The following is a 27,259-nucleotide window of genomic DNA, read 5'->3' on the forward strand; positions in this document are numbered from 1 at the left end:
GTGTAAGCTCCTTGGGACAGGGTCTCCCATTATACCACTAGAGTGTAAGCTCCTTAGGACAGGGTCTCCCATTATACCACTAGAGTGTAAGCTCCTTGGGACAGGGTCTCCCATAATACTACTGATACCACTAGAGTGTAAGCTCCTTTGGCCACAGCTAATTTATCATTTGTAAAAAGACAGAAGCTGTACATTGCTACCCAGGTGTGCTGCACCAGTATATATGCTGCATGTTGGGTCACTAAGCTTACACTCATTGCCCAGCTCCCTGCTAGAGACTGATGTTCTTCAGGCACAGGAGGAGGAGGAGCCAGATGCTGGAGCCCAGCCAGACTGTACTGCTTTATATAAACTGTCACTCACCCACGGATTATACTTAACTGCCTCGTATTCTACATCATTACTGCACATAAACTGCCTCATAACTCTCACTGTGTATTTATTATACTGCTCTACTGCTCCAGCACAGCCAGCAGCATAGGTATTCCCTGTACTAAGCACAATTCAGCAGGAACAGTCCCTAAGTTTGCTCATAGTCTGTACAGAGAGATCCCATAAAACTATGGTAGCATAGGTATTCCCAGTACTAAGCACAATTCAGCAGGAACAGTCCCCTAAATTTGCTCATAGTCTGTACAGAGAGATCCCATAAAACTATGGCAGCATAGGTATTCCTCTGTACTAAGCACAATTCAGCAGGAACAGTCCCTAAGTTTGCTCATAGTCTGTACAGAGAGATCCCATAAAACTATGGTAGCATAGGTATTCCCAGTACTAAGCACAATTCAGCAGGAACAGTCCCCTAAATTTGCTCATAGTCTGAACAGAGAGATCCCATAAAACTATGACAGCATAGGTATTCCTCTGTACTAAGCACAATTCAGCAGGAACAGTCCCTAAGTTTGCTCATAGTCTGTACAGAGAGATCCCATAAAACTGGCAGCATAGGTATTCCTCTGTACTAAGCACAATTCAGCAGGAACAGTCCCCTAAGTTTGCTCATAGTCTGTACAGAGAGATCACAAAACTATGGCAGCATAGATATTCCCTGTACTAAGCACAATTCAGCAGGAACAGTCCCCTAAGTTTGCTCATAGTCTGTACAGAGAGATCCCATAAAACTATGGTAGCATAGGTATTCCCCTGTACTAAGCACAATTCAGCAGGAACAGTCCCTAAGTTTGCTCATAGTCTGTACAGAGAGATCCCATAAAACTATGGCAGCATAGGTATTCCCTGTACTAAGCACAATTCAGCAGGAACAGTCCCCTAAATTTGCTCATAGTCTGAACAGAGAGATCCCATAAAACTATGGCACATAGGTATTCCCTGTAATAAGCACAATTCAGCAGGAACAGCACCTAAGTTTGCTCATAGACTGAACAGAGAGATCCCATAAAACTATGGCAGCATAGGTATTCCTCTGTACTAAGCACAATTCAGCAGGAACAGTCCCCTAAGTTTGCTCATAGTCTGTACAGAGAGATAACATAGAACTATGTATCACAGGTATAATAAACCCAAAAGCAACTGAAAAAAACAAAAAACAATGTGTTTTGTAGGGGTGAATGATGCCTTTAAGAACCCTTAAAGGGAACAAAAAAAACTACAAACAACTTGTTTTTGTAGTAAATTTACTGTTAAAAGTTAATATATATATAGAATTCCATTATCAGGTATTTACAAATGTGACAAGTCGATGCGCTAACACCTTATGTACAAAAAAACGTTACAAAATAAAAGTCAAGTCCAGACGATTCAGGTAAAACGTTAAATAAGAAGCAGCGTCGTTTCCTCGGGGGAGGGACTTCAATGTAAAAAGCCCACGCGGGGCTGAGGGTTAGGGAACGTTGATGTGTTCCTCTCTCATTGGTCTCCCCGGGCCCCGATTATGATTACAACCTCATCCTGATTCCGCCCAACGTGATTGTGGTCAGATCAGTCACAGATTTGTTTGTTTGGTCAAAAATCAGGATGTGGCCCCAGGGCCAAACCAATATCATGAAGTCCCAGGGCCAATGTTTGGGCACCTGTAGGGCAGTCGCCAACCTACATCTTCACCTCATTTCTTTACCTTGAGTCCCTGGATATTGCTGGACTACAACTCTCATCATTCTTCAATATATATATATAACAAGGCATGCTGGGAGTTGTAGTCCACGGACATTTCCTGATTGGGAACGACTGCTTCAGCGCTTCTTTATAAGTCAGGTGAGTGTAGGTAACCCCGCCCCTCGCTGCAGGGTAACTGGGGGGGGGGGTATTGGACTTGCAGTTGGTCACAGACAGAGTTCACATTGACCGCGGGATATAACAAAAGCAGCGATTGGACGATGGAGTCTGGAATGCCTGGTCACATGAGCAGGGTACAGTCAGTTGCAGTTTATTGCTTAAGTTTCAGTTTTGAGCCCCCTCAAACCCACTGCAGCTGGGATGCAGGGATATAAAGGGCGGAGCTTTGCATCTGAAGCACCGCCTCTCCTGCCTAAGCTCCTCCTGATGAAACGTTACGGTTTCCAACAGGCGTCGTCAAGTTCGTAGAAGAGAACGTAACCTTCGTTAGACTGGACCTGACTCTCGTTGATGGGAGACACCCTGCGGGGGGAGGGAACACGTTTAAAGAGGAAGTACATCATTTCATAAATGAACACGTTTAAAGGGGAAGTACATCATTTCATACATGAACACGTTTAAAGGGGAAGTACATCATTTCCTACATGAACATGATATATATATTATATTAATATATATATATATATATATATATATATATATATATATATATATATACACACACACACAAACATACACATATATATATATATATATATAGAGGCCAGGTATTTCAGGTGATGGGTGAGGAAGTAGGAGGAGTCACAGGAGTATCAGGAAATGTTCCTCCCACCAAAACTCACCGGGAGTCGTTGTATGAGTACCAGCTGGACTGGGACTTGCAGTAGGAGGTGTAGTGGCCGTAATGAACGCTGCCCGAGTGGTTGCACAATGCGTAGAGGTTGTACACGGGATTCCCTGCAAGCACATCAGCGCAATCAATGACGTCACACAAGATAATCCAGCAGTTACACTATGGGAGGGTTAGTTCCCCTTTAAGTTGATGGCCCCTGTTTATGTCTGGACCCAGTACCTATCTATCATCTATCTATTCATCTATCTATTCATCTATCTATTCATCTATCTATTCATCTATCTATTCATCTATCTATTCATCTCTCTCTCTGTCTCTCTCTCTGTCTCTCTCTCTGTCTCTCTCTGTCTCTCTCTGTCTCTCTCTCTATCTATCTATCTATCTATCTATCTATAGGAGCTGAAGATTTAACCCAAGTGGCCCCTACACACTAGGGATGCACTGAATCCACTATTTTGGATTTGGCCGAACCCCCAAATCCTCTGCGAAAGATTCAGCCGAACATCGAACCGAATCCTAATTGGGGGTGGGAAGGGGAAAACATTTTTTACTTCCTTGTTTTGTGACAAAAAGTCATGCAATATCCATCCCGCCCCCAATTTGCATATGCAAATTAGGATTCGGTTCAACTGGGCAGAAGGATTTGGCCGAATCCTGCTGAAAATGGCTGAATCCTGGCCAAATGCCGAATCCTGTATTCAGTGCATCCCTACTACACACTTGGGTCATCATGTGACTCACTCCAGTGTCTCATGGGGAGGAGAGCAGCCCTTGCATCCAATAGTCATTATAGTCCCAAACTCTGTGTCACCAGCCCCCCAGCATTTGGACCCTAGCAACCAGACTGCTGAAATCACAAACTGGAGAGCTGCTGAATAAAAAGCTAAATAACTCAAAAACCACAAATAATAAAAAAATAAAAAACAATTGCAAATTGTCTCAGAATATCCCTCTCTACATCATTAGTTTAAAGGTGAACAGTCCTTTAAGGAATGTGGCACTGGGAATAGTAAATAATATCGTTAATCATGCTCTGATCGGAGTGCTAGCTCTGCAGTGATGTAAGGCCCAAATCATCACTATACTTCCTCCAACACTGTCTCCCATTACGACACTAGAGTGTAAGCTCCTTGGGGCAGGGTCTCCCATCATAGCACTAGAGTGTAAGCTCCTTGGAAAGGGTTTCACATTATACCACTAAAGTGTAAGCTCCTTGGGACAGGGTCTCCCATTATACCACTAGAGTGTAAGCTCCTTGGGATAGGGTCTCCCATTATAGCACTAGAGTGTAAGCTCCTTGGAAAGGGTTTCACATTATACCACTAGAGTGTAAGCTCCTTGGGACAGGGTCTCCCATTATACCACTAGAGTGTAAGCTCCTAAGGACAGGGTCTCCCATTATACCATTAGAGTGTAAGCTTCTTGGGACAGGGTCTCCCATTATACCACTAGCGTGTAAGCTCCTTGGGACAGGGTCTACCATTATACTACACCCCAACACCAGAGGGGACCTATAATGGGGCCCAGAGGGAGGGGCATTATAGTCAGGGGGTGGGGCAAACTCACCAGACTTCTCACTGGAAAACTCCTTCAGGTTGAGCCGATGCAGAGGGAAGTCCACGGAGACGGAACATTTCTTTATAGAGAAGCGGGTGGTGGAGAATCTGTTGAGATCTGGATGTGACGGAGTTAAGGGACTGTGTCATCTGATACCAACGGATCCTGCCAGATACTCCTCCTGCCAACCCAGAATGCACCTCATATGTACCACCCCTCCCCCTCTGATTCACAAGGCCATTTGATTCCCCTGTACTAAGCACAATTCAGCAGGAACAGCCCCTAACTTTGCTCATAGTCTGTTCAGAGAGATCCCATAAAACTATAGCAGCATAGGTATTCCCTGTACTAAGCACAATTCAGCAGGAACAGTCCCTAAGTTTGCTCATAGTCTGTACAGAGAGATCCCATAAAACTATGGCAGCATAGGTATTCCCTGTACTAAGCACAATTCAGCAGGAACAGTCCCTAAGTTTGCTCATAGTCTATACAGAGAGATCACATAAAACTATGGCAGCATAGGTATTCCCTGTACTAAGCACAATTCAGCAGGAACAGTCCCTAAGTTTGCTCATAGTCTGTACAGAGAGATCCCATAAAACTATGGCAGCATAGGTATTCCCTGTACTAAGCACAATTCAGCAGGAACAGTCCCTAAGTTTGCTCATAGTCTGTACAGAGAGATCCCATAAAACTATGGCAGTATAGGTATTCCCTGTACTAAGCACAATTCAGCAGGAACAGCCCCTAAGTTTGCTCATAGTCTATACAGAGAGATCCCATACAACTATAGCAGCATAGGTATTCCCTGTACTAAGCACAATTCAGCAGGAACAGTCCCCTAAGTTTGCTCATAGTCTGTACAGAGAGATCCCATAAAACTATGGCAGCATAGGTATTCCCTGTACTAAGCACAATTCAGCAGGAACAGCCCCTAAGTTTGCTCATAGTCTGTACAGAGAGATCCCATAAAACTATGGCAGCATAGGTATTCCCTGTACTAAGCACAATTCAGCAGGAACAGCCCCCAAGTTTGCTCATAGTCTGTACAGAGAGATCCCATAAAACTATGGCAGCATAGGTATTCCCCTGTACTAAGCACAATTCAGCAGGAACAGTCCCTAAGTTTGCTCATAGTCTGTACAGAGATCCCATAAAACTATGGCAGCATAGGTATTCCCTGTACTAAGCACAATTCAGCAGGAACAGTCCCTAAGTTTGCTCAGTCTGTACAGAGAGATCTCATAAAACTATGGCAGCATAGGTAATCCCCTGTACTAAGCACAATTCAGCAGGAACAGTCCCACAGGGAAGAATCTGAGAATGAAGCAGGTTGCTGTGAGTATATTCAGCAGGAATGACAAATATAAATGACAGTTACAACATCTTTTGGATCATGTGCCGGTGTTGCCTGACAGATTTAACACATTTATTATAATGAGCAGGACCCGCCCCTTGTTATGTCCAAGATGACAAGTCATTATGCTGATTGACTTCATTCGCTGCCATTAACGAGCCGGGTACATTGCGACCGAGATGAAGACATAATTATATCAGCCTCGTACATATAAATATCCGTGTAATGATCGCTAATTTGGCGCATAATGAGCAGTGGGCGGGGCTTACAGGGTGAAAGGGCGTGGGGTGGCTTTACAGTCAGTGTGATTCAGTGGGTGCCATTAGCAGACAATTGCCAATTAGGCTCATTTTCCTCATTGGGCAGCAGTTAGTGACATCACTTGCTGCACTGCTGTGCATGACTTTCCAGCATATGGCCAATGAGTCAGGTGGATGAGCAGTGAATGTGACATCAGGAATGAGGTGCAATGCAAGTGCCCCTATACTGGTATCACTCACTTATATTTATATGTCATATCCCGTGAGTGATACTCGCCCCATAGCAACACCGCCATATGCTTCCCATCATGCACCAGCACTAGGAAAAGGACTTAAAGGGGTGGATCGTTTATACGTTAACTTTAAATATGTTATAGAATGGCCAATTCTAAGCAACTTTTCAATTGGTCTTCATGATTTATTTTTTTATAGTTTCTGAATTATTTGCCTTCTTCTTCTTCTGACTCTTTCCAGCTTTCAATTGGGGGTCACTGACCCCATCTAAAAAACAAATGTTCTGTAAAGCTAAAAATATATTGTTATTGTTACTTTTTATTCCTCCTCTTTCTATTCAGGCCTCTCCTATCCACATTCCAGTCTCTTATTCAAATCAATGCATGGTTGCTAGGGTAATTTGGACCCTAGCAACCAGATGGCTGAAATTACAAACTGGAGAGCTGCTGAATAAAAAGCTAAATAAGTCAAAAACCACAAATAATAAAAAATGAAGACCAATTGAAAATTGTCTCAGAACATCAATCTCTACATCATATTAACAGTTAATTTAAAGGTGGACAACCCCTTTAATCTGGCCATACAGAGTCAGTTTACTGCACTGCTGTGAATCTCAGCACCAGAGGAAATGGAGCAACGCCTAGCACGTGTGGCTAGAAGAGGATGCTGGGGGTTGTATTTCTTGCTCAGTAGATTTTTAAAGCTTGTTATGAAATGAAAAGAGTTGCTGTGTAGTTCACAAGCCCCCCCACAATTAGGGATGGGCAAATGTGAAAAGCCTGTAACCATCTGTGTTGGGGGCACAAGGTATTGGGCTCTGATAAAGTATCACTTTGGGGTGCAATAAGGATACGCAGGACAAGGATTCGGGGGAAGCGCTGGATTGTGAGCTTCTTGGTGCTCCTCGTCCTCTGTCGGCAACGATCACAGACCTACAAGAAGGAAATGAGGAGATTAGTATGAGATAAGTATGGCAGCTCCCACCCATTGACCAGCTACATTTAGGGTCAGGGCTCACAGGCAGATTCAGGGAGATTAGTCGCCCGGCAATAAAACTCTTCTTCGTCGGGGCGACTAATCTCCCCGAACTACCTTCCCGCCAGCTAAAATGTAAATCGCCGGCGGGATAGCACTCATATCGATTCGTTTTCTGAAGTCGCCCCAAGTTTCCTCGTGAGGCAGGAGAGGCAGTACGGGCAGATTATTCGCCCCAAAGAAGAGATTTATCCCCGGGCGACTAATCTCCCCAATTCTGCCTGTGTGCCCTGACCCTTACTGGAGTGAGAGGCCACATCCCCACGGCCATTACATTGTGATGAGATCAAGTCAATGAAGAGGCACAAAGGAAGAAGTAAAGAGGGAAGGTAAGTGAGCGGGTGGGGTACTTACCGGGGCATTCTCAGAGTTAAGCTCCTCCTCCTTTGTGTAGAGATTGAAGCAATCGAGCAGCGACACCCTGCCGCCCGCAAACCCTTTCTGAGCAGAGAGACGAGAAACAGGCTAAGCATTATGGCAGCTCCCACACATGCAGAGTAGATATACATATTTATAGGGATTCTATAAATATTATTATAAGCAGCCAGGCCCAGGACACAAGACTCGGGGCTCCCCCTGGTGGCAATGAAAGTAATGGCAGAGGTAAGTACCTTTGGGATGGGAAGAGACAAGTCACAGAAGACTTCAAACGTGGGGGAGCGATAGCCACAAGACTGGCACTTAAGGCAACTCTTCAACTGGCCAACGAACAGATCTGTAGGAATGAAGAAATCGGGTGAGAACTATTCATAGAGGGGTGTAAAGTCTTTCATAGGCATACCCCCCCCCAACTCCCATTTCCCAAAATTGACTACAAAAGTGGTCATAGTGCTGTTATCTCCTGTGCCATTAAACGGGTGGTTCACCTTTAAATTACCTTTTAGTATGTTATAGAATGGTCAGTTATAATTAACTTTTCATTTGGTCTTCAATATTTATTTTTTGTAGTTTTCTAATTATTTGCTTTTTTCTTCTGACTCTTTCCAGCTTTCAAAAGGGGGTCACTGACCCCCATCAAAAACAAATGCTCTGTAAGGCTACATATGAATTGTTATTGCTACTTTTCATTCCTTTTTTATATTCAGGCCTCTCCTATTCATATTCCAGTCTCGTATTCACATCAATGCACGGTTGCTAGGGGAATTTGGACCCTACCAACCAGATTGCTGAAACTGCCAATTGGAGTGCTGCTAAATAAAAAGCTGAATAACTCAAAAAATACAAATATAACAAAGATATAAAAAAAACCAATTGCAAATAGTCTCAGAATATCACTCTACATCATACTAAGTTATTTCAAAGGTGAACAGCCCCTTTAAAGGTTCAGACTGCAGGGAGACTGGAGTCACTTACCCAGAAGCCTGGCCATGAGAAAGAGAGCAGCCCGGGAGCAGGACGTTCAGAGAATGAGAACATTGGGGGAGACTGGATTCACTTACCCAGAAGCCTGGCCATGGGAAAGAGAGCAGCCCGGGAGCAGGACGTTCAGAGAATGAGAACATTGGGGGAGACTGGATTCACTTACCCAGAAGCCTGGCCATGGGAAAGAGAGCAGCCCGGGAGCAGGACATTCAGAGAATGAGAACATTGGGGGAGACTGGATTCACTTACCCAGAAGCCTGGCCATGGGAAAGAGAGCAGCCCGGGAGCAGGACATTCAGAGAATGAGAACATTGGGGGAGACTGGATTCACTTACCCAGAAGCCTGGCCATGGGAAAGAGAGCAGCCCGGGAGCAGGACGTTCAGAGAATGAGAACATTGGGGGAGACTGGATTCACTTACCCAGAAGCCTGGCCATGGGAAAGAGAGCAGCCCGGGAGCAGGACGTTCAGAGAATGAGAACATTGGGGGAGACTGGATTCACTTACCCAGAAGCCTGGCCATGGGAAAGAGAGCAGCCCGGGAGCAGGACATTCAGAGAATGAGAACATTGGGGGAGACTGGATTCACTTACCCAGAAGCCTGGCCATGGGAAAGAGAGCAGCCCGGGAGCAGGACATTCAGAGAATGAGAACATTGGGGGAGACTGGATTCACTTACCCAGAAGCCTGGCCATGGGAAAGAGAGCAGCCCGGGAGCAGGACGTTCAGAGAATGAGAACATTGGGGGAGACTGGATTCACTTACCCAGAAGCCTGGCCATGGGAAAGAGAGCAGCCCGGGAGCAGGACGTTCAGAGAATGAGAACATTGGTTGAGACTGGATTCACTCACACAGAGGAGGCAACTCCCTTAAGGGGACAGGACATCAAATAAATACTCACCCACTATTTTGCTGTCTTCTCTCTCCAGGTAACGTTTCCACATCTGATTGGCTCGTTCATCATCACTACGTGAAAAGTAGGAGCAGGTTACAGAGCACAGGCCGGTGTCTGAAAATTTAATTTCCGACACACCAACCCCCCCCCCCCCCCAGATTCCAGGGTCCTGCCCTACCCTTTAAGCAATATTCGGTTTCCCCATTATTCTGTCCTGGCTTTGGGCTGTTTTCCTCCTTCTGGTCACTTAAAGGGGTGGGATAGATAAGGGGCGGGACTTTGTATCACGGTCCAAAGTGCATAGGTGCCCAAACTCTGGTGATGCCCCAGTCTGATCTGAACTTTGCCTTGAGGTAGTTAGTGTACAATAATAGCATAGGGAGTGGGCTGCAGCTGTAGCACCATCTAGTGGTCAGATGAATAACTGCTGTTACAATGGCACAATCACAATGGCAGTTTTAGGATTGTGTATCAAGGATATTGAGTCACCCACAAAGCAAACATGGGGGCCAAGCAGCAAGTGAGCCCCTTCCCTGGCACATGCTCTGCACTTAAATAAAATCAGTACCTGAGAGAATCCTGATGTTCCAGGGCTGCGGGGCGCTTGGCGTCAGACAGAATGCTGGGAGTTTTCCTGCCCTTCCGATTGATTTCCACGTGAATCCGATCCATAAAAAATTTAAGGAATTCCTGAGCATCTTGTTGGCTGCAGGAAAAGACAGTACGTGACATTATGCTGGTGATTTGCTTTACCCCCAGCAAACATTCTACTGGATCATCCAGCTGCTGCATGTCATTATCAGTACAGCAGCCCAATTAGGGGAATCCCCACAGCCCAAGGATTGTTCCCCATCCACTGACACTGCTGAACGATTGCAGTAAAATTTCTAAACACTTCAACCGGAGTAAATGAGATTGAAAAGTCTGAGCCACAAATAGCGGCAGCTTAGTGATTGCGGGTGGTAGTGGCTCCCACTAAGCTCTGCCTCCAGTTAAAGGAACAATTCAGTGTAAAAATAAAAACTGGGTAAATAGATAGGCTGTGCAAATTAACAAATGTATCTAATATAGTTATTTAGGCAAAAATGTAATGTATAAAGGCTGGAGTGACTGGGTGTGTAACATAATAGCCAGATCACTACTTCCTGCTTTTCAGCTCTCTAACTCTGAGTTAGTCGGCGACTATAAGGGGGGCCACATTGGACATTTCTGTTCAGTGAGTTTGTAATTGATTCTCAGCATTCAGCTCAGATTCAAAAGCAACAGTTATTTCCCATGTGGCTCTCCCTCAAGTCACTGATTGGTTACTGCCTGGTAACCAATCAGTGGAAAGCAAGAGCGCTGAAAAGCAGGAAGTAGTGTTGTGACTATTATGTTACACATTCAGTTACTCCAGCCTTTATATATTACATTTTAGCCTAACTAACTATATTAGATAGATTTTTTATTTTGCACAGCCTCTTTATTTACCCAGTCTTTATTTTTACACTGAACTGTTCCTTTAAGACGGAGGGATTAGGAGAAGAAAGTGAGCAGAAGCTTATACAGGGAGATTATGGAAGCAGAACTCTCTCCCTCGGGGGGTGCTTATATAACCTCCAGTCCTGGAATCTGTGACAAACCTGTAGCCGATGAAAGACGGCACATATTTCTGGAAGACTGACTTTAACCGCGCCGGGTTTGCGGCATCTGGGGGATCCGGGCTCCACAAAGAAGCAATGACATCAGCGAAGGCTGAAAGAGATAAATGTTACAGCCATGCACACTATAGTGATAATGAGAGAAACCTAACATTAGAATATAAAGGGGGTTATGTAATAAAAGGCACTAAGTTTACCCAGGAGCAGTCACCCATAGCAACCAATTAGCAGGTAGCATTTACTGGTCACCTGTTTAAAATAGGGATGCACTGAATCCTATCCTATTCGAATCCCAACGAATACTATTTTGGATTCGGCCGAATCCCTGAATCCTTTTGGAAAGATTTGGTTGAATACCGAACCCATTCCGAATTTGCGTATGCTTCTTTGTTTTGTGACAAAAACTCACGAGATCTCCCTCCCCGTCCCTAGTTTGCATATGCCAATTAGGTTTCGGATTCGATTCGACCGAATCCGAATGCTGCTGAAAAAGGCAGAATCCCGAACCAAATCCGGTGCATCCCTAGTTTAAAAGCAAACATCGAATTGGTTGCTATGGGTTACTGCACCGGGCAAACTTTGTGCCTTTTATTAAATTTGGGGGAAAGTTTATGTTCCCTTACAGCCCCCCTTCAATTCCTGTATTGTATTAGCCCCATGTGTGCTAAATATGAGCAATATATGGCTAACTATAGGCACTTCCTGTTAGTTACTCTGCAGAACAGGAAGTAAGGCATGCAAGAATTCATCAGCTAATGCAATCACAATGAGTAACACAGCAAAGTGCCAACCTACCTTCTGTGAGCTCCTGCTGGGCCTTGCAGCTGCCCGGCTGTTCTTGTCGGTACTCCAGACGCAGAATGTAGTCCCGTAGAGGCTTGGTACTGCTCAGACACTGCAGCACGGCGTTCATGAAACACTAAGAGACAGGCAGATTTAGAAAACATGCTGTGGGGCTATGGTCAGTTTTGGTCCAGCTGCACTTGTTAAAGCGGAAGTGTGCCTACAAACTACCCTAATCACTATGGGTTTAGTTACCCTTTAGTTCTATCCCTTAATATAGGTTCCACATAAAATCACCACATACAATGGGTGCAGCTTTGAACACATCTCTCATTGAAGCCCTTAAAGGGGTAGTTCACCTTTAAATTACAGGATGAGTATGTAAATGAATGTAAATTAGAACAGCCCCCTCATCAATTTTACATTCACTTAATTTAAAGGTTTACTTATCCTTTAAATGATGTAGAGAGGGATATTCTCAGACAATTTGCAAATGGTGTTCATTTTTTATGATTTGTGGTTGTTGAGTCATTTAGCTTTTTATTCAGCGGCTCTCCATAATGTAATTTCAGCCGTCTGGTTGCTAGCGTCCAAATTACCCTAGAAACCATGCACTGAAGAGACTAGAATATGAATAGGAGAGGCCTGAATAGAAAGATGAGTAATAAAAAGTACCTATAACAATACATTTTTAGCCTTACAGAGCATTTGTGTTTTAGATGGGGTCAGTGACCCCCATTTGAAAGCTGGAATGAGTCAGAAGAAAAAGGCAAATAATTCAAAAACTATTCAAAAAGACCGGTTGAAAAGTTACTTAGAATTGGTCATTCTATGTCTATGACATACTAAAACATTAAGGTGAACCACTCCTTAAAAACACTCTATGGGTGATGATTTCTCACTGATTCTGAACTTGGGACTAGGACCTAGGACAGGGACTTGGCACTGGAGAGGAGGATTTCCCGCAATTAAATCAAATACTTGGGTGAAAAGTCTGGCCAACATCTTACAGGGGGTGGAATGTATTCAAGGGGAAATTCTGTACCAAATCTATTTCATTCCCCCCCCCCCGTAATTCAGGAGAATGGGAACATCCCGTGTGCACCCTAAATAAATCTTACCGTATTCCCTAAGTTCCGGAGGCCAACGTGACCGGAGCCGAGGGCAGGAATGCGAGGAGACTGTGGTGAGACAGAGAGAAGAATATCAGAGAGATCACACAGCACAAACCACACTCTCTATAATACCTGCGCTTGTTTATTCCCTCCCATGTTTCCACATCGTCCTGCAGGTAGGTGCTTGGCCCCCCACGGGGATGGTGAAGCCGGGACAATACCTGTCGGGGCACCAGGGAATCACCCAATTGGCATGGGAATAGGTCAGCTCCCTTCTTATGTCTTAATTCCAGCCCCAATATATATATATAATACACAAAAGCCATGAATATCCTGTAAATCATATCCTTATAAACAGTGAGTAGTGACGTCATTTCCTGTCACATGACTCACAAACTTGTGTATTATAATAAATAAAGTACCCCTTGTTGGAAAATATGAGGATATTAGAAGTCACCTTCGGCCTGGTGCTTTTATAGGACAATGAAACAAATGTGTAGCTTTCTAGTTATACCCACATACCCGGCAACTGTCACTTACCCCTGCTGTAAGCTAATGCCTCTGAGGGATACGATCTGAAGGCTGCAGACACAATGGCAGTTTATGTAAGGCTGAAGGTGCATCCTGAGCCAGTGTAATACATAATATAATAAACATGGCACCACTATATGAAAGGAATCAGACCGCAGGCAAGTGATCTATAACATCTGTCCCTACTACAACTAGGGATGCACCAAATCCACTACTTTGGATTCGGCCGAACCCCTGAATACTTTGCGAACGATTCGGCCGAATACCGAATCCTAATTTACATATGCAAATTAGGGGTGGGAAGGGGGAAACTTTTTTTTTTTACTTCAATATTTTGTGATAAAAAGTCATGCGATTTCCCTCCCTGCCCCAAATTTGCTTATGCAAATTAGGATTTGGTTCGGCTGGGCAGAAGGATTCGGCTGAATCTGAATCCTGCTGAAAAAGGCCGAATCCTGAACCAAATCCTGGATTCAGTGCATCTTTAACTACAACTACCAGCATCCAATGGTAACCCAACCCTCTAGAGGCTGAATAAGTTGCTGCACATTTCCATTCCAAATATAATTAATTATCCAGTTAACATCCTCTTTACATTTCCACCAGCAAGCACAAGATACGATTGTAAGCTCTGCAGGTCAGGCACATGAACAGATGTCAGAGTAGGGAGTGCATCGGTTACCCCGCTCACCATGAGCAGTAGCCCCATCATAGCCGTGTGCAGCACAGACTCCGAGATATCTGCCCCGTTGCCCTGCGCTTCTTTCTTGTCGGTCAGGGTGCGCTGCAGTTCCTCGGGCAGTTCCACCAGTCGGGCCCCCTGTAACCCAGGCATGGCACCCCTCTGCAACAGGAGACAACCCCACTTCTCTGGATTCCTCGGAGCAGTGAGCAGGATTAAGGCAATCTCCTCCTAAGACATTGGGCTGCCTCCTCACCTGATTAGACTCTACGTGGTACTATTCTAGGTGGCTCATCATGGTGGATCATCCCCGGGGATTAATTAGCAGCACTGCTTTTCTCCCAAGGAGATCAGAGAAGGGGGAGAGAGAGCAAAGGAGCCTGGGACAGACACACAAACAGGGGATTCTGGGAGATAATCTGCTCCGACCTTCAGGGTGTATAGAGAATGAGGGCAAGTGAAGGCCGTAGAGCAAACACAGGTATGGAAAGTGTTTATATTTCAGACAATGCAGCTTTGACTATAGACATACGACTCTCACCCCAAAACACACAAGCGGCCACAAGGAGGCTGGAAAGGTAGCCCCACCAGTGACTTAAATGTGACCATTTATCCTGGGGGTCACTCACAGTGAAAATTAGAATTTAATATAAGCTTCCTCATACTGAAATAAGAAACTTTCTAAATACAATCAATTAAATATTCTGCATTGTTTCTGAAATAATCAAGTTTATCTTCACGATCCCTCTCTCAGCATCTGTTTCTCTTCATTCATGTAATTACTACATGACAGCACAGAAACCAGTGCAATTAGCATCAGAATTGAATAATCACAAACCTGTAGCATCAGCTTATATTACAGCCAGGGAAGCTCATTTTCTGCTGGATAATTAGTGACGAGCCCTAAGCTTAGCTTCTCAACAGCCAATCAGAGCCCACTGAGCATGTGAGTGTCACAGACACTTTCCAAGATGGTGACCCCCTGTGACAAGTCTGAAGTCCTGGATCATTGCTGCTATTGACAAGCTCAAACTTTAGCCTCGTGCAATAAGTTCTCTATATAAAATAGGACATGTTTAGCCGCATTCATTTTTAGGGTTTAGTTTAAATCATTTTTATCTTCACTATTCATGTCTCAACATCTGTTTCTCTTCATTCTGTCTTCATGCAGCAGTTGGGTGTCAGATATTCACTGACAGTTACATCCAATATATCTTATAGGGGGGCTCCTTTTGCCTAGAAGATGTATTAGAGGTCACTCTATTAAACTCACCAGACATCATGTCTCTCTACATGCAGGATTTGTGCAAAAGGCAGTTATTTTGTTAGATTTTGTTTGTACTGGAATCAGTTATTTGAGTGAGTTCTAATACATCTGCTAGGAAAGGAGCCCCCCTATAAGATATATTGGATCTAACTGTCAGTGAATATCTGACACCCAACTGCTGCATGAAGAGAGAATGAAGAGAAACAGATGCTGAGAGAGGGATAGTGAAGATAAAACTGATTAAAACTAAACCCTAAAAAAATGCACGAGGCTAAAGTTTGAGCTTGTCAATAGCAGCAATGATCCAGGACTTCAAACTTGTCACAGGGGGTCACCATCTTGGAAAGTGTCTGTGACACTCACATGCTCAGTGGGCTCTGATTGGCTGTTGAGAAGCTAAGCTTAGGGCTCGTCACTAATTATCCAGCAGAAAATGAGCTTCCCTGGCTGTAATATAAGCTAATGCTACAGGTTTGCTGATTATTAAATTCTGATGCTAATTGCACTGGTTTCTGTGCTGCCATGTAGTAATTATGTGTATTAATTACTAATCAGCCTTATATTGTGACATTTCTATTCTATGTACTGTATATTGTGAGTGGGTCCCTAAGCTCAGTAAGTGACAGCAGCACAGAGCATGTGCAGTGAATCAGCAGAAAAGAAGATGGGGAGCTACTGGGGCATCTTTGGAGACACAGATCTTTACTGCTAAAGGGCTGTGGTTGCCTTGGGCTGGTACAGAAGCCCAAAATATAATGTATAACATTTCTAGCTACTTTAGTTAGGTTTCGTTTCCTTTAAGAAACAATATTTAATTGATTGTATTTAGAAAGCTTATTTCAGTATGGTGAAGCTTATATTACATTTTCATTTTAAACAATATTTTTTCTTTAAAAATCATTTTATGGTAGAGCCTAGTGCTGCCATGTTTTCACTGCTCCCATGCATCCCTTGTACTAGTGCACAATATATACAGAGCCACACACACACACACTCATTTATGTGCAGTTGGGGAGTTTAACCCATTCATTGTATCACCAATGTATCAACGTTTCGAGTGGGGTACCACCTACCTTGGTTCGTCAAGATACAGTATTAAGGGGTGGTTCGCTTTTAAATTAACTTTTAATATGTCATACAATGGCCAGTTCTAGGCAACTTTTCAATTTGTCTTCTTTATTTATAGTTTTTGAATTATTTGTCTTCTTCTGACGCTTTCCAGCTTTCAAATGGGACTGACCCCTTATAAAAACAAATACTTTGTAAAGCTACAATATTACTTTTTATACGTCATCTTTCTATTTAGGCCTCTCCTATTCATATTCCAGTCTCTTATTCATATCAAAGCATGGTTACTAGGGGAATTTGGACTCTAGCAACCAGATTGCCGAGGTTGCAAACTGGAGAGCTGCTAAATAAAAAGCTAAATAACTCAAAAACCACAAATAATAAAAAATGAAGACCAATTGCAAATTGTCTCAGAATATCCCTCTCTACGTCTTACTAACAGTTAATTTAAAGGTGAACAACCCCTTTAAGTATACAAAGACCTATAAAGTCCCAATCCCTATCCTATAGTCCTTCATTATCCAATTAGTCCTTAGTGTGATGTAAGAATCCAAAGAGAGGCTTGGGAAGCATCCAATCTCTTATCACTAATAACTAACTGACTTACCTATTGGATGCTTTCTGTGCCTCTTTTTGGATTCTTACATCACACGAAGGACTAATTTTGATAATGAAGGACTATGGGATAGGCTATGGGAATTGTGACATTATAAGTGTGTGTATACTTAAAGGGGTTGTTCACCTTTAATTTAACGGTTATGATGTAGAGAGGGTTATTCTGAGACAATTTGCAATTGGTTTATATTTTTTATTATTTGTGGTTTTTGAGTTATTTAGCTTTTTATTCAGCAGCTCTCCAGTTTGCAATTTCAGTCATTGGATTGCTAGGGTCCAAATTCCCCTAGCAACAATGCATTGATTTGAATAAGAGACTGGAATATGAATAGGAGAGGCCTGAATAGAAAGATAAGTAATAAAAAGCAATAACAGTACATGTGTAGCTTTACAGATCATTTGTTTTTAGATTGGGTCAGTGACCCCTTTTTAAAAGCTAGAAAGTCAGAAGAAAAAGGTAAATAACTAAAAAAAACTATAGAAAGTAAACAATGAAGACCAATTGAAAAGTTGCTTAGAATTGGCCATTCTATAACATTCTAAAAGTTAACTTAAAGGAGAAGGAAAGGTTAAAACTAAGTAAGCCTTAACAGAAAGGTCCATCTAAATATACCAGTAAACCCCCAAAGTAATGTTGCTCTGAGTCCCCTGTCAAAAGAAACACTACATTTCTTACCTTCTATTGTGTACACATGGGCTTCTGTATCAGACTTCCTGCCATCAGCTTAACCTCATTGCCCTGGGCAAGAGCATGCTCAGTTTGCTCCTCTTCCACCCCCCTCCCTTCTCTACTGTAATCTGAGCCCAGAGCAGGGAGAGACTCAGGCAGGAAGTGATGTCACACCACATTAATACTGCAGCTCCTATCCTAAACAAACAGAGAATTTCTAGAGCTGTTTACTCAGGTATGGTAAAGCATTCTACAGAATAAATATAGCATTCTAGCTTGCACTATTGCAGCTAATCTATTGGCAATAAAATGCCTCCATAGCTTTCCTTCTCCTTTAAAGGGATTCTGTCATGATTTTTATGGTGCCGTTTTAATTTCTAAATGACACTGTTTATACTGCAAATAATTCACTGTACAATATAAAATGTCATTCCTGAACCAGCAAGTGTATTTAGTTGTAATATTGGTGTGTAGGTGCATCTCAGGTCATTTTGCCTGGTCATGTGATTTCAGAAAGAGCCAGCACTTTAGGATGGAACTGCTTTCTGGCAGCCTGTTGTTTCTCCTACTCAATGTAACTGAATGTGTCTCAGTGGGACCTGGATTTTACTAGTGTTGTTCTTAGATCTACCAGGCAGCTGTTATCTTGTGTTAGGGAGCTGCTATCTGGTTATCTTCCCATTGTTCTGTTAGGCTGCTGGGGGGAAAGGGAGGGGGTGATATCACTCCAACTTGCAGTACAGCAGTAAAGACATAAGTATATAAAGGAAGAAAAAGTTAACCCTTGAAATTGCAATTTCAAGGGTTTACTTTAACTTTCTCTTCCTTTATATACTTATCTCTTTAACCCTGCACACCATGTACTGGTTTTCTCAATTTGACGGGTGGTGCTCCCTTATTTTGTTTGTGATTACAGCAGTAAAGAGAGACTGAAGCTTATCAGAGCACAAGTCACGTGACTGGGGGCAGCTGGAAAACTGACAATATGTCTAGCCCCATGTCTGTTTGTTCTTTTGAAAAACGGATTTCAGTGGAGAATTCTGCTGGAGCAGCACCATTATCTGATGCAACATGTTTTCCCATGACAGTATCCCTTTAAATGTGAACCAGCCCTTTAACGGGAGTACGGTGGATCAACGGCACCCATGGTTGGGCAGTATTCAGAGCTTTCAGCAAAAGCTCAGTGATTTTAATCACATGGGGGTGCCATTTCATGGTTCATTCCAAGGCAGCAGTGCTGTAAATGTGAATGAACAGATAAAGCAGAGGCCACAATTAGTGGTACTTACAGGAGACGTGACAGACAGGGGACGATCTTGAGCCTTGAGACTATTGCACACGGGACCTTCACTGGCAGATTTATTGCAAGACCTCCCCAGTTGGTGGCGTCCATTCTCCTCTTGCTGCTCAATGGCAGATGCTTTGGTGGAACCACCAAGCCGGGAAGAGCGTGAAGAAGAAGAAGAAGAGGAGGAATCAAGTTTCTGTTGCGAGTCCAAAACGGGCAGAACGTGGAGTCTCTTGAGTGAGCTGCTTCTCTTGAGCAGGGACGTGTCCAGCAATGGCCGCCTGGTGGAAGAGGCGCTGCGTTCCCTCAATTGCACCCGTGCCAAGTGTTTAGCCACCTCCTCTGTCTTCTCCCGAGTGCCACTCAGATCCCCGTGACTCACAGACTTGGACCGAGACAAACTGCCGGCTCTGCTCTCTTCTGATTGGCTCGTTGCTTTGGCGCCTTGGGCAGAGTTCATTACTTTGAGCATGTGGTCGCCCTTCAGCGGTCCTCGTTTGTTGGAAGAAGAGCGGGAAGACTCTGCCCACTGGGAACTGCGACCCCGATCCGACTTCCCCTTCTCATCAACTGTGGGTCTCGGGGGCAACGGGCGCATCTTGGGTGCGGATGAAACTCCGTTGCTGTAGACGGTAGTAGCGTAGGCGGAGCTCTGGCGTTCCGTGCTCACAGTTCGGTGGGAGATTAAAGCTTTTCCGGCGCCTTTTGACTGTGAGCTGACCGACGAGAGATCTCTGCCCCGGACTAGTCTGGACTCACATACCTGAGGCATCGTAGCTCTTAGATTGAGGGTGATCCTGGGAGAAAAGATTATAAGAGAAGCTCAAGCAAATAGAAGTGCAAGACATTTTCCATAATCCTCTCTCAAAACAAATGGAGAAAATATACATTACGGGTATAGGATCTATTTTCCAGAAACCTGAATCCAGAATCTACCTACCCACATACCTACTGTACTGGGACTGTGTATCCCTCCCCTCTCCCACCTGCACACAAACTACCTACCCACATACCTACTGTACCTACTGTACTGGGACTGTGTATCCCTCCCCTCTCCCACCTGCACACAAACTACCTACCCACATACCTACTGTACCTACTGTACTGGGACTGTGTATCCCTCCCCTCTCCCACCTGCACACAAACTACCTACCCACATACCTACTGTACCTACTGTACTGGGACTGTGTATCCCTCCCCTCTCCCACCTGTACACAAACTACCTACCCACATACCTACTGTACCTACTGTACTGGGACTGTGTATCCCTCCCCTCTCCCACCTGCACACAAACTACCTACCCACATACCTACTGTACCTACTGTACTGGGACTGTGTATCCCTCCCCTCCCCCACCTGCACACAAACTACCTACCCACATACCTACTGTACCTACTGTACTGGGACTGTGTATCCCTCCCCTCTCCCACCTGCACACAAACTACCTACCAACATACCTACTGTACCTACTGTACTGGGACTGTGTATCCCTCCCTTCTCCCACCTGCACACAAACTACCTACCCACATACCTACTGTACCTACTGTACTGGGACTGTGTATCCCTCCCCTCCCCCACACAAACTACCTACCCACATACCTACTGTACCTACTGTACTGGGACTGTGTATCCCTCCCCTCTCCCACCTGCACACAAACTACCTACCCACATACCTACTGTACCTACTGTACTGGGACTGTGTATCCCTCCCTCTCCCACCTGCACACAAACTACCTACCAACATACCTACTGTACCTACTGTACTGGGACTGTGTATCCCTCCCTTCTCCCACCTGCACACAAACTACCTACCCACATACCTACTGTACCTACTGTACTGGGACTGTGTATCCCTCCCCTCCCCCACACAAACTACCTACCCACATACCTACTGTACCTACTGTACTGGGACTGTGTATCCCTCCCCTCTCCCACCTGCACACAAACTACCTACCCACATACCTACTGTACCTACTGTACTGGACTGTGTATCCCTCCCCTCTCCCACCTGCACACAAACTACCTACCCACATACCTACTGTACCTACTGTACTGGGACTGTGTATCCCTCCCCTCTCCCACCTGCACACAAACTACCTACCCACATACCTACTGTACCTACTGTACTGGGACTGTGTATCCCTCCCCTCTCCCACCTGCACACAAACTACCTACCCACATACCTACTGTACCTACTGTACTGGGACTGTGTATCCCTCCCCTCTCCCACCTGTACACAAACTACCTACCCACATACCTACTGTACCTACTGTACTGGGACTGTGTATCCCTCCCCTCTCCCACCTGCACACAAACTACCTACCCACATACCTACTGTACCTACTGTACTGGGACTGTGTATCCCTCCCCTCCCCCACCTGCACACAAACTACCTACCCACATACCTACTGTACCTACTGTACTGGGACTGTGTATCCCTCCCCTCTCCCACCTGCACACAAACTACCTACCAACATACCTACTGTACCTACTGTACTGGGACTGTGTATCCCTCCCTTCTCCCACCTGCACACAAACTACCTACCCACATACCTACTGTACCTACTGTACTGGGACTGTGTATCCCTCCCCTCCCCCACACAAACTACCTACCCACATACCTACTGTACCTACTGTACTGGGACTGTGTATCCCTCCCCTCTCCCACCTGCACACAAACTACCTACCCACATACCTACTGTACCTACTGTACTGGGACTGTGTATCCCTCCCCTCTCCCACCTGCACACAAACTACCTACCAACATACCTACTGTACCTACTGTACTGGGACTGTGTATCCCTCCCTTCTCCCACCTGCACACAAACTACCTACCCACATACCTACTGTACCTACTGTACTGGGACTGTGTATCCCTCCCCTCCCCCACACAAACTACCTACCCACATACCTACTGTACCTACTGTACTGGGACTGTGTATCCCTCCCCTCTCCCACCTGCACACAAACTACCTACCCACATACCTACTGTACCTACTGTACTGGGACTGCGTATCCCTCCTCTCCCCCACCTGCACACAAACTACCTACCCACATACCTACTGTACCGGGACTGTGTATCCCTCCCCTCTCCCACCTGCACACAAACTACTTACCCACATACCTACTGTACCTACTGTACTGGGACTGTGTATCCCTTCCCTCTCCCACCTGCACACAAACTACTTACCCACATACCTACTGTACCTACTGTACTGGGACTGTGTATCCCTCCCCTCTCCCACCTGTACAGAAACTACCTACCCACATACCTACTGTACCTACTGTACTGGGACTGTGTATCCCTCCCCTCTCCCACCAGTACACAAACTACCTACCCACATACCTACTGTACCTACTGTACTGGGACTGTGTATCCCTCCCCTCTCCCACCTGCACACAAACTACCTACCCACATACCTACTGTACCTACTGTACTGGGACTGTGTATCCCTCCCCTCTCCCACCTGCACACAAACTACCTACCCACATACCTACTGTACCTACTGTACTGGGACTGTGTATCCCACCCCTCTCCCACCTGCACACAAACTACCTACCCACATACCTACTGTACCTACTGTACTGGGAGGCAGATTCTATTTTGTATCATTAGACAAAAGTACGCAGTGAATGTAAATGGAGAAGGAGGGAGACATGCGGTACCTCATTGTCCAAGCGCAGGCGCCTCACATTAATTCATCCTGGGAGGGAGGAGAGGCAGTCGCTGAGTAAGGGGCAGGTAAATACACACAATTAGTAACAGAACCAGCCTATAGGGACACTGCACCTTTTTGTTATTTGTCTGTTGGATTAACCCTGCATGTCCCCATGGGGAAGATCAGCTCAGCTACAGCCAAATATTTGTGTTCACTGAATAAAAGCCTGGCACTAACGGCCCAAATCTGTTCAAGCAACTACCTGCCAATTCACCTGCTGCTGTTGAACCAGTAATCCCCGCGCCTGGGAAGCAGCCGAGTGAGGGAGGGGTAAATGGGGGGGGAGATATTACAAGAGTGATGCATCAGGGCACATCCTCTATGCATGCCACACACACAACCCGAGTTCTATGTTGTCCCACCCTGTGTGTATGAGGGAAGGTATGTATATAATAAGTCCAGTGTATGAGGGAAGGTATGTATATAATAAGTCCAGTGTATGAGGCAGGTATGTATATAATAAGTCCAGTGTATGAGGGAAGGTATGTATATAATAAGTCCAGTGTATGAGGGAAGGTATGTATATAATAAGTCCAGTGTATGAGGCAGGTATGTATATAATAAGTCCAGTGTATGAGGGAAGGTATGTATATAATAAGTCCACTGTATGAGGGCAGGTATGTATATAATAAGTCTAGTGTATGAGTGCAGGTATGTATATAATAAGTCCAGTGTGAGGGCAGGTATGTATATAATAAGTCCAGTGTGTGAGGGCAGGTATGTATATAATAAGTCCAGTGTGTGAGGCAGGTATGTATATAATAAGTCCAGTGTATGAGGGCAGGTATGTATCTAATAAGTCCAGTGTATGAGGGCAGGTATGTATATAATAAGTCCAGTGTATGAGGGCAGGTATGTATATAATAAGTCCAGTGTATGAGGCAGGTATGTATATAATAAGTCCAGTGTATGAGGCAGGTATGTATATAATAAGTCCAGTGTATGAGGCAGGTATGTATATAATAAGTCCAGTGTATGAGGCAGGTATGTATATAATAAGTCCAGTGTATGAGGCAGGTATGTATTTAAAAGTCCAGTGTATGAGGCAGGTATGTATATAATAAGTCCAGTGTATGAGGCAGGTATGTATATAATAAGTCCAGTGTATGAGGCAGGTATGTATATAATAAGTCCAGTGTATGAGGCAGGTATGTATATAATAAGTCCAGTGTATGAGGCAGGTATGTATATAATAAGTCCAGTGTATGAGGCAGGTATGTATATAATAAGTCCAGTGTATGAGGCAGGTATGTATATAATAAGTCCAGTGTATGAGGCAGGTATGTATATAATAAGTCCAGTGTGTGAGGCAGGTATGTATATAATAAGTCCAGTGTGTGAGGCAGGTATGTATATAATAAGTCCAGTGTGTGAGGCAGGTATGTATATAATAAGTCCAGTGTATGAGGCAGGTATGTATATAATAAGTCCAGTGTGTGAGGCAGGTATGTATATAATAAGTCCAGTGTGTGAGGCAGGTATGTATATAATAAGTCCAGTGTATGAGGCAGGTATGTATATAATAAGTCCAGTGTATGAGGGCAGGTATGTATATAATAAGTCCAGTGTATGAGGCAGGTATGTATATAATAAGTCCAGTGTGTGAGGCAGGTATGTATATAATAAGTCCAGTGTATGAGGCAGGTATGTATATAATAAGTCCAGTGTATGAGGCAGGTATGTATATAATAAGTCCAGTGTATGAGGCAGGTATGTATATAATAAGTCCAGTGTGTGAGGCAGGTATGTATATAATAAGTCCAGTGTGTGAGGCAGGTATGTATATAATAAGTCCAGTGTGTGAGGCAGGTATGTATATAATAAGTCCAGTGTGTGAGGCAGGTATGTATATAATAAGTCCAGTGTATGAGGCAGGTATGTATATAATAAGTCCAGTGTGTGAGGCAGGTATGTATATAATAAGTCCAGTGTGTGAGGCAGGTATGTATATAATAAGTCCAGTGTATGAGGCAGGTATGTATATAATAAGTCCAGTGTATGAGGCAGGTATGTATATAATAAGTCCAGTGTGTGAGGCAGGTATGTATATAATAAGTCCAGTGTATGAGGCAGGTATGTATATAATAAGTCCAGTGTATGAGGCAGGTATGTATATAATAAGTCCAGTGTATGAGGCAGGTATGTATATAATAAGTCCAGTGTATGAGGCAGGTATGTATATAATAAGTCCAGTGTATGAGGCAGGTATGTATATAATAAGTCCAGTGTATGAGGCAGGTATGTATATAATAAGTCCAGTGTATGAGGCAGATATGTATATAATAAGTCCAGTGTATGAGGCAGGTATGTATATAAATAAGTCCAGTGTGTGAGGCAGGTATGTATATAAATAAGTCCAGTGTATGAGGCAGGTATGTATATAATAAGTCCAGTGTATGAGGCAGGTATGTATATAATAAGTCCAGTGTGTGAGGCAGGTATGTATATAATAAGTCCAGTGTGTGAGGCAGGTATGTATATAATAAGTCCAGTGTGTGAGGCAGGTATGTATATAATAAGTCCCAGTGTATGAGGCAGGTATGTATATAATAAGTCAGTGTGTGAGGCAGGTATGTATATAATAAGTCCAGTGTGTGAGGCAGGTATGTATATAATAAGTCCAGTGTATGAGGCAGGTATGTAATATAATAAGTCCAGTGTAAATGAGGGCAGGTATGTATATAATAAGTCCAGTGTATGAGGCAGGTATGTATATAATAAGTCCAGTGTGGTGAGGCAGGTATGTATATAATAAGTCCAGTGTATGAGGCAGGTATGTATATAATAAGTCCAGTGTATGAGGCAGGTATGTAATATAATAAGTCCAGTGTATGAGGCAGGTATGTATATAATAAGTCCAGTGTGTGAGGCAGGTATGTATATAATAAGTCCAGTGTGTGAGGCAGGTATGTATATAATAAGTCCAGTGTGTGAGGCAGGTATGTATATAATAAGTCCAGTGTGTGAGGCAGGTATGTATATAATAAGTCCAGTGTATGAGGCAGGTATGTATATAATAAGTCCAGTGTGTGAGGCAGGTATGTATATAATAAGTCCAGTGTGTGAGGCAGGTATGTATATAATAAGTCCAGTGTATGAGGCAGGTATGTATATAATAAGTCCAGTGTATGAGGCAGGTAATGTATATAATAAGTCCAGTGTATGAGGCAGGTATGTATATAATAAGTCCAGTGTATGAGGCAGGTATGTATATAATAAGTCCAGTGTATGAGGCAGGTATGTATATAATAAGTCCAGTGTATGAGGCAGGTATGTATATAATAAGTCCAGTGTATGAGGCAGGGTATGTATATAATAAGTCCAGTGTATGAGGCAGGTATGTATATAATAAGTCCAGTGTATGAGGCAGGTATGTATATAATAAGTCCAGTGTATGAGGCAGGTATGTATATAATAAGTCCAGTGTATGAGGCAGGTATGTATATAATAAGTCCAGTGTATGAGGCAGGTATGTATATAATAAGTCCAGTGTATGAGGCAGGTATGTATATAATAAGTCCAGTGTATGAGGCAGGTATGTATATAATAAGTCCAGTGTATGAGGCAGGTATGTATATAATAAGTCCAGTGTGTGAGGCAGGTATGTATATAATAAGTCCAGTGTATGAGGCAGGTATGAGTGTAGTTACACAGTACAGACAGTGTGTGGGATCCCCCCAGTTCAGTTCAGGGGACAGTTCCCATATGACCCCTACTGACATGGTTGTGGCCGCAGAGAAGTCCTCTAGGTGAGTTCGGGCCCAGTAACCCACACCGCATCCCCCGGGTCCCCTAAGCAGCGCCCCACAAGCCCATAGAACATAGGTGCTCATTACCTGCATGTTCTGCCCCAGGTTGTGTCTCACGGCCTACCCCTCCCTGGCTTCATAGCAACCGCAGCAACCACCGCCATCTTGCCTGCGCTTTCCTCTCGTGCGCATGCGCCTCTCGCAGCCCTTGCACGCCCACTATTTACACGTGTTGCCATGGGGAACTATGTACACAAGATTCGCCGTGTGAGATCACCGCCTTGGAGCCGCCATCTTTATTCTGGGCACGTTGCACGTTTGAGGGAAATTGGAGCAGATATCAAGTAATACATTGGATAGGGTGACGTTCCATTCCTTTCGACAACAGCCAGCTATAGCACCGCCCACTGCTACCATTGCCTACAGACAGGCATTGCATAACCAGTGGACTGTTCCATTGTGGCCAACACCACAGGGGAGCCAAGCCTATACTGTTGGGATGCTGC

General features: G+C 44.2%; 1 protein-coding gene across 3 annotated transcripts; it reads right to left on the reverse strand.

The window, feature by feature from the left end:
- Positions 1-1,617: 1,617 nt before the first annotated feature.
- Positions 1,618-26,987, reverse strand: LOC108699609 (ubiquitin carboxyl-terminal hydrolase 21). 3 transcript variants are annotated; one of them, XM_041573745.1, is made up of 14 exons: positions 26,841-26,980; positions 22,952-23,012; positions 19,287-20,082; positions 13,171-13,230; positions 12,062-12,185; positions 11,249-11,360; positions 10,195-10,332; positions 9,633-9,697; positions 7,981-8,084; positions 7,724-7,810; positions 7,188-7,266; positions 4,493-4,600; positions 2,916-3,030; positions 1,618-2,595 (listed from the first exon to the last, which is right to left on the reverse strand). In XM_041573745.1, the coding sequence occupies exons 2-14, from the start codon at positions 22,954-22,956 to the stop codon at positions 2,508-2,510; spliced, it is 1,881 nt and encodes a 626-aa protein (XP_041429679.1). In that variant the 5' UTR covers positions 22,957-23,012; positions 26,841-26,980; the 3' UTR covers positions 1,618-2,507. The 3 variants fall into 3 exon arrangements, with proteins under 3 accessions (XP_041429679.1, XP_041429680.1, XP_018087189.1); XM_041573746.1 differs by having other exon boundaries at positions 22,952-22,989; positions 26,841-26,973; XM_018231700.2 differs by lacking the exon at positions 22,952-23,012 and having other exon boundaries at positions 26,841-26,987.
- Positions 26,988-27,259: the final 272 nt, after the last annotated feature.

Source organism: Xenopus laevis, chromosome 8L (genome assembly GCF_017654675.1).
Source record: "Xenopus laevis strain J_2021 chromosome 8L, Xenopus_laevis_v10.1, whole genome shotgun sequence".
Classification (NCBI taxonomy): domain Eukaryota; kingdom Metazoa; phylum Chordata; class Amphibia; order Anura; family Pipidae; genus Xenopus; species Xenopus laevis.